The sequence below is a fragment of the Antechinus flavipes genome, chromosome 1 (genome assembly GCF_016432865.1).
Source record: "Antechinus flavipes isolate AdamAnt ecotype Samford, QLD, Australia chromosome 1, AdamAnt_v2, whole genome shotgun sequence".
Taxonomy (NCBI): domain Eukaryota; kingdom Metazoa; phylum Chordata; class Mammalia; order Dasyuromorphia; family Dasyuridae; genus Antechinus; species Antechinus flavipes.
The window spans coordinates 668,203,425-668,217,390 of record NC_067398.1 but is presented as its reverse complement, the minus strand read 5'-3'; the positions used below and the strand labels follow the sequence as shown (position 1 = coordinate 668,217,390).

General features: G+C 34.9%; 1 protein-coding gene across 1 annotated transcript in view; it reads left to right on the top strand.

Annotated features, from left to right (window-relative positions):
- The window catches only part of CPAMD8 (C3 and PZP like alpha-2-macroglobulin domain containing 8), a 166,017-nt gene that overhangs the window by 41,732 nt on the left and 110,319 nt on the right, over positions 1-13,966 (top strand). Inside the window, exons 11-13 of the mRNA XM_051972095.1 lie at positions 1,961-2,188; positions 10,730-10,900; positions 10,998-11,126. Coding sequence (XP_051828055.1) covers positions 1,961-2,188; positions 10,730-10,900; positions 10,998-11,126 — 528 coding nt within the window. The remainder of the gene's footprint in view (positions 1-1,960; positions 2,189-10,729; positions 10,901-10,997; positions 11,127-13,966) is intronic.

The following is a 13,966-nucleotide window of genomic DNA, read 5'->3' as shown; positions in this document are numbered from 1 at the left end:
TTTGAACTCAAATCCTCCTGGCTTCAGGGTTGGTGCTCTATCCACGGTGCCACCTAGTTGCCCCAGGAAGACTGAGGCAGAAGATCTATAAGGCAATAGATGCTGCTTAGAAGAAGCAAATCAAAATAGGTACCTTAGAAATTTTAATTCTATGAGGAATATAGACTAAAGAAAGAGTAAATTTCTATTAAGACCCTGAGTCAAATAATAAAAGTCCAAAATAGACAGAAATGAAGGTTAATGATGAAGAGAATGAGGGGAATTTTTTTTTAGAAAACACAGAAAATGAAGTTTAAAAAAGAACTAAAGTTGAAGGGGAAGACAGGAAGAGGGAGGTGTTACTTGATTACTTAATTGAGAGAATTGATTAAACAGCCCTACTGTTTGGAACTAACAAATTAAGTAAACTCCAAGGCTAGAAAAAGGAATAAGAAATGAGAGATAGAGGAATTGTTTAGGTGAATGGAAAAGAGCTGATAAGTACAGAGTTATCTTAAAGGAGATTAAGCTAAAATAACTAAAGAAGCTTAATGCTATTAGATTTACAGAGAAAAAAATCCTAATTTGGCAAAACAAGGGCAAAGGAAATTTTGAAAACAAAGTAGAAATAAATTAAAATGGAGCCTTTAAAAAATTAACAAAATTGATAAAATTTTAGCTTATTTAAGCAAAATAAAAGAGAACCTAGATTGCCAAAATCAAAATGAGAATGGTGAGTTCACAATGGATAGGATAGGAAAATTATTAAAAATCACTATCCTCAGAAACTAAATGTCAAACTAAAACTTACTGGAAATAGTACTTAAAAATATACAGATTAACAAAATAGGAAGTGGAAATCTAAAACAATTCAATCTCAGAGAAATCGAGCAAACCATAAATGAACTCCTAAAGAAAAAAGAAATAAACTCTTGAACCTGATACATTTCTAAATGATTCAGTCATGGAAGAATGCAACAGTGAGGTCTTTGTTTAGATTAGCTTGTATGAATTTGTAGTAAACCCAGTGAAAACACAGTATTGCAACTTCATTCAGTGGCATTCAGCAGCATTGATGTAATAATGGAAGAAATAGATGGTGAAAGTCACTAAAGGTTGAGGGTTGGTAGGGTAGTAATAGAGGCAGCTAGATGGCTCAGTGGACAGAGCTATAGGCTTAGAGTCAGGAATACCTGAGTTCAAATCCTGTCTCAGACACTTATTAACCTCTATTTGCTCTAATCCACTAGAGATGGAAATGGCTGTTTCATTATCTTTGCCAAGAAAACCCCATTGACAGTATAAACATGGCATGGTCCAAAGGCTAACAAAGAACCAGATAGGACTGAATCAAGGCATCAATAGCACTAGGACAAGGGGAAAAGGGACAGTGTAGAGATGAATTGGTCAAGACTAAAGCCTGATATTGGGCTTAGAGTTTGGGAGAACAGAGAAGCAATGAGGGACTAAAAATCCCAGTCAGAAGGATGAATCGCTTTTAGAAAAGTGAGGCAGAAGGAAAAGTGGAAGAACAGGAAATTATGATCAAAAAAAGGAAACTTCAGAGTTCACAATCACAAGGGCAGGACAATCATGAGGGAGGATATAATATCCCTTTTTGGAAGCCTGGACTCCCTCTTGCTTTGTTCCAGAACTAAGTCTTGACAGAACTATCATGTCCTGTTGCATGAACTGGTGTGCAAGATGAAAGAGCCCAAGTTCATGGGCTAGAGGTTTCCTATTCATGGCATAAATAAAACTCTTGACTTAAACCACTCCTGTCAACCAAGTTTTTAGATTAAAGGTTTATGAAAGACATATGTTTGTAAATTTGTGTTTCTTTTTGGATTGAGTTAGGTTTTGACATTCTGCTTATCCCCTTTTTGCCAAGAGAAACAAAATACCAGACCCTGGAAGAAAGGCAAAGTTTCACCAAAAGTTGTTTGAATATATAGCATTTCCTTCTTGACTTTCCTTGCAGATACACGGCTCTGCAGTCTTTGACGTGTGTGTGAAGGATATGATGCCAGCTGATGTCCCGGAGCACTTTCGAGGCACTGTCAATATTTGGGCAACGGTGACCAGTGTTGATGGCAGTCAGCAGGTTACATTTGATGATTCTACCCCCGTGCAAAAACAACTTATTGAGATCAGATATAGCAAGGAGACCCGAAAGCAGTTCAAACCTGGTCTGCCTTACAGAGGAAAGGTATGTTCCTGATATAGTTGTGTTCAATGATATTCTGATATCTTTCTTTAAATCGTTGTGCATCATGATGATACAAATATGAACCTTGATTTCCTCCCTCTCTTCCCTATCCCATCTCCCCAAAATTGTCTCATATAAAATTTTAGTGTGGTCCATAACCACATTTTTGGTATATACTCAATGCTATTGCATATATTGAATGATAACATAAGTTATGTTTTCAAAAGAGAACAAAACATACTTTCAAAAGAGAACAAAACATACTTTCCTTGAATGAGAAGAAATATAAAGTAAAAATTTCACAGCTAAGTATTTATTATTTTTAGGGCATACTTATATTTTAAGTAGACTTTATTTTCAGTTTATTTTCACTAACATACATTTATTGAAGCCAAGGGCTGAACACTAGTCCAGTGCTTTGCTTTTCATCACATCCAATAATCACCCTAGACGATATTGTCCTATAAAGAATTATAAGGTACTAAGTCAGAATAAGGTTAGAATAATAGCTCTCATTCATATAGAACTTTTGATATATAGATTTGCAAAGAGCTTTATAGTTTGATTTCTTACAACAATCCTAGGATATAGATATTATTATTATCCCATTTTATAAAAGAAAACTTTAAATTACTTAAGTGTCTGAGGCAGGTTGTGAACTTTATATCTTCCTGACTTTTCCAGCGTTCACAAGGCCCTTCCCAGGTCATGGTGGAAGAATATGGCCAAGTTTCCCTCTTCTCCACTCCCAAGCACTCTTAAGAAATTCCTCCTCAGGGACTTGTTTGGAAGGCCTCCAACACTACCTAGCCAACAGCAATATTTAGTATTGATTTTGCATTTTAAGATTTGCAAGTGCTTTATATATATTATTTCACATGCTCTTCATAACAACCTTGTGAGTTAGATGCTATTATTCCCATTTTACAGATGAGAAAAATGAAGCTAAATTAAGTGACTTGCCCAGTGTCAGCTGATAATTTCATATTAAACTGCCAAATGTTCAAATATGCAGTTCCAAACTAATTTGCTAGTTTTATTCAAATTCTGCACAGGATATTATTAAATGTTTTCAACAGATCCAAATGTACTTCTTGTGCAAGACACTCCATTTCATCCAGTGGCTTTTAAGAACTAAACTAATTAAGAACATTTTGCACCTAGGCTAAAACCTTTTATTTAGTGATTGATTCAGTACAAGAATTCTCATCCAATTATGATGCCATGATATGAAGTCATTTGGTGATTGATTGACTTTATTTCCACCCTTGTATTTTAAAATGTAGAGAAACCAAAAAGGGAAAATTCCTTTTATGAATCTGGCTCTCACTAATAAAGAGGAATTGGTTTTCAGAATAAAACTGCTGGGAACTATGGGGGAAAGTGACTGCTGCCTCTTAGAATTTGTGATTGAGAAGGATAGGAAGTCTTGGTTCAGGCTGACAAGACTTTTGAATGTTGGGGAAAGCAGAGTCTAAATGTTTCAAATGAAAGATACTTTCAAATGAAAGATACAAGTGAAAAATCGACTAAAATGCTCAAGGGGAGAAAAGCCCAGGAGGAAGAGGAGATTCTCAAGAGTGAAAGTATGAAAATTCAAAGGAAAACAATTCTCCTGGGGAAGGAAAATGGACTTTGTCAGAAGAGGCAAATATCACTGCATAGAGAACTTAACAACAACCATCTTAATCTCTAAAGAGAAAGGTGCAGAAGGTAGAAATGAAGACTAACAATCAGGGATAAATATAAATATAGGGATCTAACTAGTGTTACTAAAGAAACCCCAGTGATTGTATTTTCTCTGCTCTGGTAAACTATTCAAATAAACTGAGAGTGATCCTTGACAGAAATCTTATGGCAGACTGAACAACTTTAGATCTTTCTCCTGTTCCAGTTTATTCACCATCATCCCCTTCACTATCTCATTTTAATCAGGAATACACAATTTAGCAATCCTTTTATTTAACAACTTTATCACTTTTGCTGACTTAAAAAAACAAAGTGAAATTTTAAATGCACACAAGGGCAAGCATTTCCCAAGCCTGGAGGAAGCATCAGGTTCCAAAGCAATTTGCCTGCCCTCTTGATTGAGAGAGGGAAAGGGGGAGCAAAAATCAGGATCTTCATTTTCCTGCCTGAATGGATTTTAGTAGTTCAGCTCCCACATGGTTAGTCCTTGCTAAGATGTCTTTCAGACAGCTTCTTTGCATTTTTCATGGTGGTTTCTCCCCAGTTCCTACTTCTTGTCCACCAGTGGTCCTCTTCTTGTTCCCACAAATCCAAAGAGTAGTAAAAGTGAGCTTGGAAGTTGGTCTAATAATTGCCAGTGGAAGTGGGTACCTCTTCCTACATCTTGTGAACCATTGAGCCCTGGCATGTGGGCAAAGGCCTATACTTAAGTGGGCAAATAGAAAATAGTTGTACTTGATGAATTAATGAATGAATAAGTGAAAAGCATTTATTAATCTCTTCCTACACTATGTTAAATAAGGCTGGAAGATACAAAAACAAAAAGCAAAACAGTCCTTGACCTTGAAGAATTTCTATTCAAAAGGACAACAACACATATAGAGAAAGTTGATCAGAAAAGAAAATTTTGAAATGATGAATGATGTAATAGTGCAATGGTTTGATGAGTTCTTTCCAAGAATGGTAGTGTTGGTTTGATTTCTCTTCCTAGAGCAATAAAGGGACAGTAGCAGGGGAGTTGTAGCAGAATGTCATGAAAATGGACAGGGAAAAACAACATAAGGGTATGGGTCAAGCTAGACATGAAGATCCACCAACTAAAAGCTCGTGTTCAGAGCAGTAGATGAAATGCCATGTGAGAAGTGGATTCTGAAGTTCAAGAATATGTTATAAAAATGGCAGATAACTGTGATGAATTCAAGGACGAGATTAAGTGGTGAGATACTGAAAGAACTAGCAGATGTGATTGCTAAGCCAGAGCCAGTAATATTTGAAAGACCAAGAGGTATCACAAAATTGCATAAGAACAAATATTCCAGTTTTAAAACAAGTCAAGAGAACAGAGTCAGCAAATTATGGGCTTGACTTTGGCTCCTGAGATACTAAAAAGGATCACTAAAAATGTTTGGTGAAAATCTAGAGAGAAAAGCAGTGAAGTTTCACCAAGACCAGGTCACTCAAAATGAACCTAATTTAAAAATAATTTTTTGCATGATTACTAAACTAGTAGATGAGAAAAGTGTAGATATATGTTACTTAGACTTTACAAAGTTTTTGGTAACATAATTCATACTTTTCTAATTCATAGTATTCTAGAAGACAGAGAGAAGTGGACAGAGAGATGATATAATTAGATGGGTTTAGAATTGATAGCATATCTGCATTCAAAGAGTAATTGGTTCTATGAGATGAAAAATTGGCAAGGGATCTCCAGTGGAGTGCTCTAGAGATCTGTGCCTGGCCCTGTGCTTTTTCACATTTTTATCAGTGACTTAAAAGGCATAGATGATTTTTCATCTGATTTGCCGTTGATATTCAGCTGAGAGGGAAAGCTAACATTCTGAATGGCTGAGTTAAAGGACAAAAATATCTTGATATAATTTTTTTTCCTTTTTTGAGAGATAGACTATTCCTTGTTCTCCTAATTTGCTTATAATATCACCCATTATGTCTAAATCATGGACCTATTTTGACCTTATCTTGATATAGGATATTAGATGTTGGTCAACACTAGATTCTGCCATACTATTTTCCAGTTTTCCCAGCATTTTTTGGGGGGACAAATAATAAGTTCTTATATCAAAAGCTATAGTCTTTGGGTTTATTAAACAGTAGATTACTGTAGTCATTAATCACTGTGTCTTGTGAACTTAATTTATTCCATTGATCCACTACACTATTTCTTAGCCAATACCAAATGGTTTTGATGACCACTGCTTTCTAATAAAGTTTATATATAAAGTTCACTCTGAACCAGTCAAGGCCCAAACAATGACCAAGTGGGGTTTTGCCTAGGATCTATAATTAGCCAATCATTAAGAGTCAGAGTGATTTTGGTTTAAAGAAGATGGTGTCTAGCTGTTAAAGGAAAAGGGGGACTGTATGAGGTGGAGATAAGAGTGCATCCCAGTTATGGAAAATAGGCTTTTCAGAGGCATGGAGATGGGAGATGGAATGTTATGACTGAAGAACAAGGAGGTCAGTTTGGTAACATCACAGAATGCAGAAGTAGAAGTGTCCATTAAGAGTGAAAAGGATGATTGGGAATGTATATTGGACACAAAATCCAGTTATGTTAGATTTTTAAAACTAATCAGAAGAATTTACACTTTATATGCATTTAAAGAAAATTCCTAAGGCAGTACTGTGTAACACAAACTAAAGTGGTGAGAGATTTGAAGCAGAGAGATCAATGAGAAGATTGTCACAATAGTATAGGCCAGATGATCTGAATGAACAGTAGTTGTGTGAAATGGAAATTAATTCTAGACATATGAGGAAAGTTAAAATGGCGGGAATTAGTAGTTAACTAGAGGAGTCCAGAATAATTTACTGCTTTTGAATCTATAATACTAAAAAGATGATGGTACATGATAGAATAGGGAAGATTGGAAAAGGGAGAAGGAAAAAGATAATTAATTCAACTTTAGACATGTTCTAAACCTCTAGGATAGATACCTCTAGGAGGCATCTCATATTTCTTTCTATGTATTCTTTCTTATGTTATAACAGTATCCATTACATTCTACTATAATTTATTTCACTCTTTCTTGATTGATGAGCAACCTGATTGTTTTTAGTTTTTTACTAACACATAAAGGGTGACTATGAATATTATAGGATTTTTTTTTCTTTCTCTCTTCAAGGTATAAACCTAAGAGTAAGATTCCTAGGTCACTGAATAATTTAATGAGTTTATGTACATTATTCAAAATTGTTTTCCAATTCATTGCTCTGCCAAATAATGCTTTAGTGTTCCTTGTTGGAGCCTTCTCAATATTGATTATTTTCATTTTTTGTTTTCTTAGTCAATTTTCTGGAATCTTGGAATTGCTTAATTATTATTTGGAACATGTTTTCATTGTGTTGTTGATGTTAATTTTTTAAAAAACTTCATAATCTTTGACAACTTACTATTAAGAAAGGACTCTTAGTCTTATATATTTGCTTTAATTCTGTATCTACTTTCACTACTAAATCTTTATCAAAGATACTTGATAAAAAAAGACTTTTCCCCATTAACTTTAATTCTTTCTTATCATAGTGGCATTAATTTGTTTATGCAAAAACTTTTCAATTTCATGTAATGGAAATTGCCCCTTTTTATGATCAACTCTTTGCCTTGTTTAGCAAAAATTCTCCCTAGCCATAATTGTGAAAGGCACTTCTTCCATTTTCCTCTTATTACTTAGATCTCTTATTTTGGTAACAACTATTTTATAATTATATTTATATAATTTGTGAATGTCTCTTGGTTCATGAATTGACTATCAACTATTTTACAGCTATTTTGATAAGATTTCTTTTTTTTTTTTTACTGATATATAAAAATAGTAATAAATTTTAAAAATTCATTTTACATCTAATTACTTTATCAGAGCTATTTATTGTCTCAATTATTCTGTGTTGGTTTTCTGGCATATCTAAGTAAAGCATCTAGTCACAAATAGAAATCATTTTGTCTCTGAAGCAACAAGGAGCCTAAAGGAGACATGGAAGACAAAATGTTTCAGATTGGTCACCCCTCTACCACCAACTACTATCTCCCCTCAGACCCTGAAATAGACATCCCAAGATTTTGAGTCCAAGAAGCCCAAGAGAAGTAGTGCTCCCTGATCACCAGCCCTGCTTCCTAATCGATCCTTGCCATCACTAAGGGAAGGCACTATTAGGGAGAAGAGACCCACTGTTCTCAATACCAACTACTGACCAATGACTTCCAATGGGTAGGTTAGTCTAAGAAATCCAGTAATAGCTGTGACTTCCAGATAGCTAGTCCTGCTTCTATACCAGTGTTGGCAACCATCATCTATCATTTGAGGGAGCAATTTTGTGGAGAGGGGCCTGCTTTTACCCATTTATCATCACCTATTACCACCAGCTGTCATTGATAAAACAGGAAAGTCATCCTAGAAGAAGCATCAAGATATTTTGAGGAAGAGACAGGAGGCTGGCTGCATTTGTCAGGCTGGAAAAACTGCCTCAGTGTTCCTCTTTCCCTAGACCATGGTTAAGATAACCTATCACTCTCACCTCAAGAGCCTCAGGAATAGCGGTTTCCCTACCCTGAGCTATTGGCCTAACTGCCAACTTGGCCTTTGCATCCTTCAATGAGAAGACCAACTTTCATGAAGGACTCTGCCAATCATGCTACCATAACTACTAACAGCTGTCATTGCTGGACAGTTAAGTCCAGGAGCCGCTATTCCAGCACCTTTCCTTCTAATCATCAAAAAACCCCCACAAAACTTCTATTAGTTGCCCAGTCCTTGCCTCAGAAGTGTAGCTCCTGAAGACCCTACAAAAAGAAGGCTCTTGTTAACAAAGTCCTTGCTATTGTCAAAAAGTTCAACATAAAAAAGCAATAAGTTTTTATTCCTAGAAATGCTATTAAAATATGCATTGTTATTTGCTTTGCTGTTGCACCCCAAGGAGTATGGAACTTTTTTATGTGACTTGCAAAATAAACCTCCTAAATGTTACTTCCCCATTAGAATGAGAACTTCCTGAGAGCAGGGTATCTGGCTTTTCTATTTGTATTCCTAATGCCCATCATATAGTAAGTGCATAATAAATATTTTTCATTTATTCATTCATTCCTTTTTTCTTAGGCTTACAAAATTTTATTGTTTTATTGCTATTACTACTATAATCAATAGTAGAATTATGCTAAATAATAACAGAGAAAGAGAATATCTTTGCTTTATGTCTGTATTTATTGAAAACACTTTTTGTATTTCATAATATTAACTTTTGGTTTTATTGCAATGTTTATCATATTAAAAATTACTCTTCCATGTTTATGATTTTAAGGAGTTTTAAATAAAAATTGTATTTTATCTAAGACTTTCTACATCAACATTCATGTGTCCATATGCAAAGAACAGAAAAAGCAAACAATGTATAAAAGCACTAATTTGTTATATACATGTTACATTTTTTAAAAAATGTATATATTAAATTGAACACAATAGTAACAATACTGCGCTACTCTTCTGTGTTCCCTTCTAACTTATCTCTGCTCTCTTTTGTGTATTTTCAAATATCCTATTGATGTGTTTTTTCATTAGTTCCTACACACACACACACACACACACACACACACACACACACACACACACACACGCCATTCTCCTGCCAAAAACAAAAGCCTTTTCTATAGCATGGAAATATAATCAAGCAGATACTAGTCATATCTGAAAATGTATATCTCCTTCTATATCAACAGTTGATCATCTCTCTACCCAGAGATGAGGAGTATGCTTCATGACTAGACTAATTGGAATTATAATTGTTATATTAATCAGAGTTCTTAGGTCTTTCAATTTTTTTTCCTTTATAATGCTATAATCATTGTATAAATGATTCTCCTGGTTTTGCTTACTTCACTCTGTATCAGTTCACACACATCTTCCCAAGTTTTTGCGTCTGTCCCGTGATGTTCATATATCATAATTTGTTTACTCATTCCCCAGTTGATGAGCACCTACTTTACTTCTAAGTCTTTGCTACAGTAAAAACTACTGCTATTAATATTTTTTTTTACATACAGGTCTTTTCCCTCTGTCTTTCTCTTTGACATATATACCTCATATGGTATCATTTGGCTAAAGGGTATGCACAATAGTATTTTGAGAGGATTTCATTCCAAATTGCTTTCCATAATGGTTAGATCAATTATTCAACAATAAATTTTTTTTGGTAATCTTTGCCAAAATGATGGATGTGACATGAAAGCTCAGATATATATTATTTTCTGTGTATCTTATTTATAGTAATTTGGAGAATTATTTCAAGAAAGAATTGATAGCTTGTGTTTTTCTTTTGAGAATTGCCTATTCATATCCTTTGATCATTAATTGTTCAGAAAATGATTCTTGTTTTTATACATTTGTATCACTTCCCCATGTATCTTGGATATCAGACATTTAGCAGAGAAATTTATTGCAAAACAAAAAAAAACCAAGTCCCCTTATTAACTCTTTTCTTTTTAATTCTTTTATTGATTTAATTTTGCAGAAATCTTTAAATTTTTATGTCATCAAAATTATTGATTTCCTTTTTTATGATCATCTTTTTTCCTTGTTTTAGTCAAGAACTTGCCTCTTAGCTCTAATTGTGAATCTGTAAAATTAGGCAGTCCTAGGTAATTCCTAAGTACTTTGTAGCTTTTAATCTTATGTCCCTTTGATTATAATCTAAATGACATCACAAACTGTTGCCTTTTAAAATGCGGTCTCATTGGCCTACATTCTAGTGTGTTAATTATTTTTTCTTGATGTGCCACTGTGTCATTATAAATTATTTTTTTTAAATGTATTCCTGATATTCTCTTGCTCAAATGCTGTCCAGGTGGAAGCATCTTACCCTGATGGTAGCCCAGCCAGTGGAGTATTGATCCGTATCAAAGCTGAGTTGACTCCAAAGGACAACATTTACACCAGTGAATTACTTTCCCAAGGAGGGATAGTACACTTTGAGATCCCTACAATCCCTCCCTCTGCTCAGTATGTTTGGCTGGAGGTTAGTAAACCTTGTCATTTAAGCAAAATCACAGCAACAGAAATGGGAGACTGCCTGGAAAATACGTGCATAACATTCAGTTGTATTTTTTCTTCAGACAAAAGTGTTAGCAATCAATGGAAAACCTGCTGGGAAACAATACCTACCCAACTATTTATCTATTAGCAGCTGGTACTCCCCAAGTAAATGCTACCTACAGCTCCAGGCTCCTGAGTCATCCTTTCAGGTAAGGATTGCCTTGTACTCTAGAATGATGGGTCAAATCTAATAAAATTTAATAGAGATAAATAAAACATCCACTTGTTGGGTTTAATTAAAAAATCAATTAGTACAAGAATAGAATGGGAGAAGCTTCACTGAAGCCTGTATTAAGATTATTTGAAAAGGACAAGCTTATAGCATGGGGACCTTTAGTAGACTGCAAATAAATACATGACTGCAGTGTAATGTTGTAGCCAAAAAAGTTAAAGTGGTCTTGGAGAACCATAGGGCCCAGGATGAAGGAGATGAGAATCAGACCATCTCTGTGCTCCATTATGGATATCACATTTTAGAAAGGACCTCAACAAATAGGAGTTATGGGCAAGTGAGGGAAGGATGACCAGATCATGAGAAAATCAGAGACCATGTGATATAGGAGTCAGCAAACTGTGGCTTATGGGGCCAGATTCAGCCCACCACTTGTTTTTGTCCCACCCATGGGCTAGAATGTTTCTTATATTTTGTAGTTTGCTGACCACTGGTTTAAAGGAATAGAGAGTATTTAGCCTAGAGAAGGAAAGACTTGGAAGGCAGGGATGAATAGTGTCTTCAGCTCTCTTCAGAGCTATCTTAGATCTAAGACTTGATTGTATTCCTCATTCATGGCTTCATAGCCAAACTGTACTCAAGGCTCTACCTGGACTCTGGCCATGGTGTTACTTGTTCAATGATAACCAGTTGCTGCCGACTTCAGCTCTTTATAAATGGCACCTGTCAGTATCTTGAGAATGATGATTCAGTCATAGAATCCAAAGCCCAGACATGAGGCTGCTCATCTGAAGGTGAGGGTCAGTTCAGTCCAAATGAGGTTTTGCAGCATTTTACATGAATTGAATCGGTAGTTTGTATTTTACAGTACTTCCTTGGGAAGGAAACACAAATGGGATTCTGCATGGCCACTCTGGACACATTGTTCTTATTATGCTCTGATTTTAAACCAATTCCACTGTGGGAAAGCTGGAAAAGGCCTTTCTTACAACTGTGGGAACAGAGGTTTTTCAGCTCCCGTTACTGTGTGTTCCAATTAGCCAAAGACTTTGCATAAACAATTCCATCATTTCATCCAGAAGCTTTATTAGTGTATTAACAGGCACTGCCCTATGAATTATTCACATGATGATTTTTTTAATGTGTTTCCAGCCAAGTAAAAATGTTCTTTCTTTTCCAATTTGCTATTCTTAAGGTGCAGATGAGTGCTTTAGGCCAGTTTTGAGGTTGTCATTCTATGAATTCTAAGATGTAAGACATTTATCATGTGACTTTCTTGGGATTTAGGATTATGTGTCCAGCTGTATTAATGATTACAATTTGAGTTAATGTCAGCTGGAAGGCCCTCAGAAATCATCTTATCCAAACCCTTTATTTTACAAGTGAGAAAACAAAAGTTCATGGGATTTGTTATTTGTTCAGGTTTGCATACTTGATTAATGGGATGAAAAATGGAACTAGACCCCAGGAACCTAGAAACCCAGAATTCTATCTCCTAGAATAGAACTCTTAAGGACTAGCAAGTTCCTATCTTGGGAAGCTCTCTTCTCTTTCCTTCCTTTGCTTCTCTTGGACCATCTTGAGAATATGCTTCATAGTCATGGAAAGCAAAGCCCAGATATGAGGCTGCTCCCCTGAAGTTTAGTCCAGTTGAGGTTTTGTAGTTGCAGCATTTTATATGTATTAGCTGTCTTTCATATGACTTTAGGCTTACAGGATCATAAATTTGTCTTAATAGGAAGACAAACTTCTTCTAACAGTGAGAGATATCTGAACATAAAATGTATTGCCTTTGAGTTATTATACACTGTCACCAGTGCTGATCTTGAGGTACCATTTGTAGATACTCTTGCCTTTCTTTAAAAAGATTTATTGTCCCTATTCAGTATTCTAACTCCTGCAAAAAAAAAGCCCTCTTTTGTAACAAATAAATAAACCAATACATTAAGCATAATTCTGTACCTGCAGGCCCCCACTTCTCTACTAATAGATAGAAGGTTGCAGGTATCTTCATCGGTCTTCTGAAAAAGTATAATCAAAGGCACTGCTTTGATTGGAATTCTGAAGTCATTCAAACTTGCTTCCTTTGCAGGTCTTTGTGTTAATCATCCCTGAATTCTCCTCTTTCCCTTTTATTTCATTTTATATGAGTGATCCCCAATTTTCCTGAACCAAACACACTTGTCATTTAGTTCAATACAATAATGTTTCACTATGTTCATGAACTATACTTAGTTTAGCCATTCTCTAAATAATAGGTACCCATTTTGTTTTGGATGACCATTTGTGGGGGATGGATTAAATGACCTCTAAAAGTTTTTCCAATGCTCAAAACTGTCTAATCTAATACTATTTTAGCCAAATGTGATTATAATATTCATCCATGATCCTAGGGACAAGAAGTGGGCAGGGGAAGACTATGGGTATAGAATGCTGTACATAGATGTAGTTGCTACATCAGGATAATTTTCTTTTCATACATGTTTTTCTTTGTTATAAGAGAAGGCTCACTTGAGACTGGATAAGTGATAAACTGGAAATAATTGTGATGTAAAAGATATAACAGGTCACTATAGATATTAAAGATATCACTAAAGTTTTATTTTTTTTAAATCTATCATTCTATAACTATTATTATTTACTTTTATCATTTTCATTTCTAAGGTTAAAAGTAGAACATCTTACCAGATCAGATTTCTTTTTTAAATAATATTTCATTTTCCTCTCAATTAAACATAAAAACAATTTTTAACATTCATTTAAAATAATTTTTAAGTTCCAAATTCTCTTCCTCCTTTCTTCTCTGCCAAAGCAAAA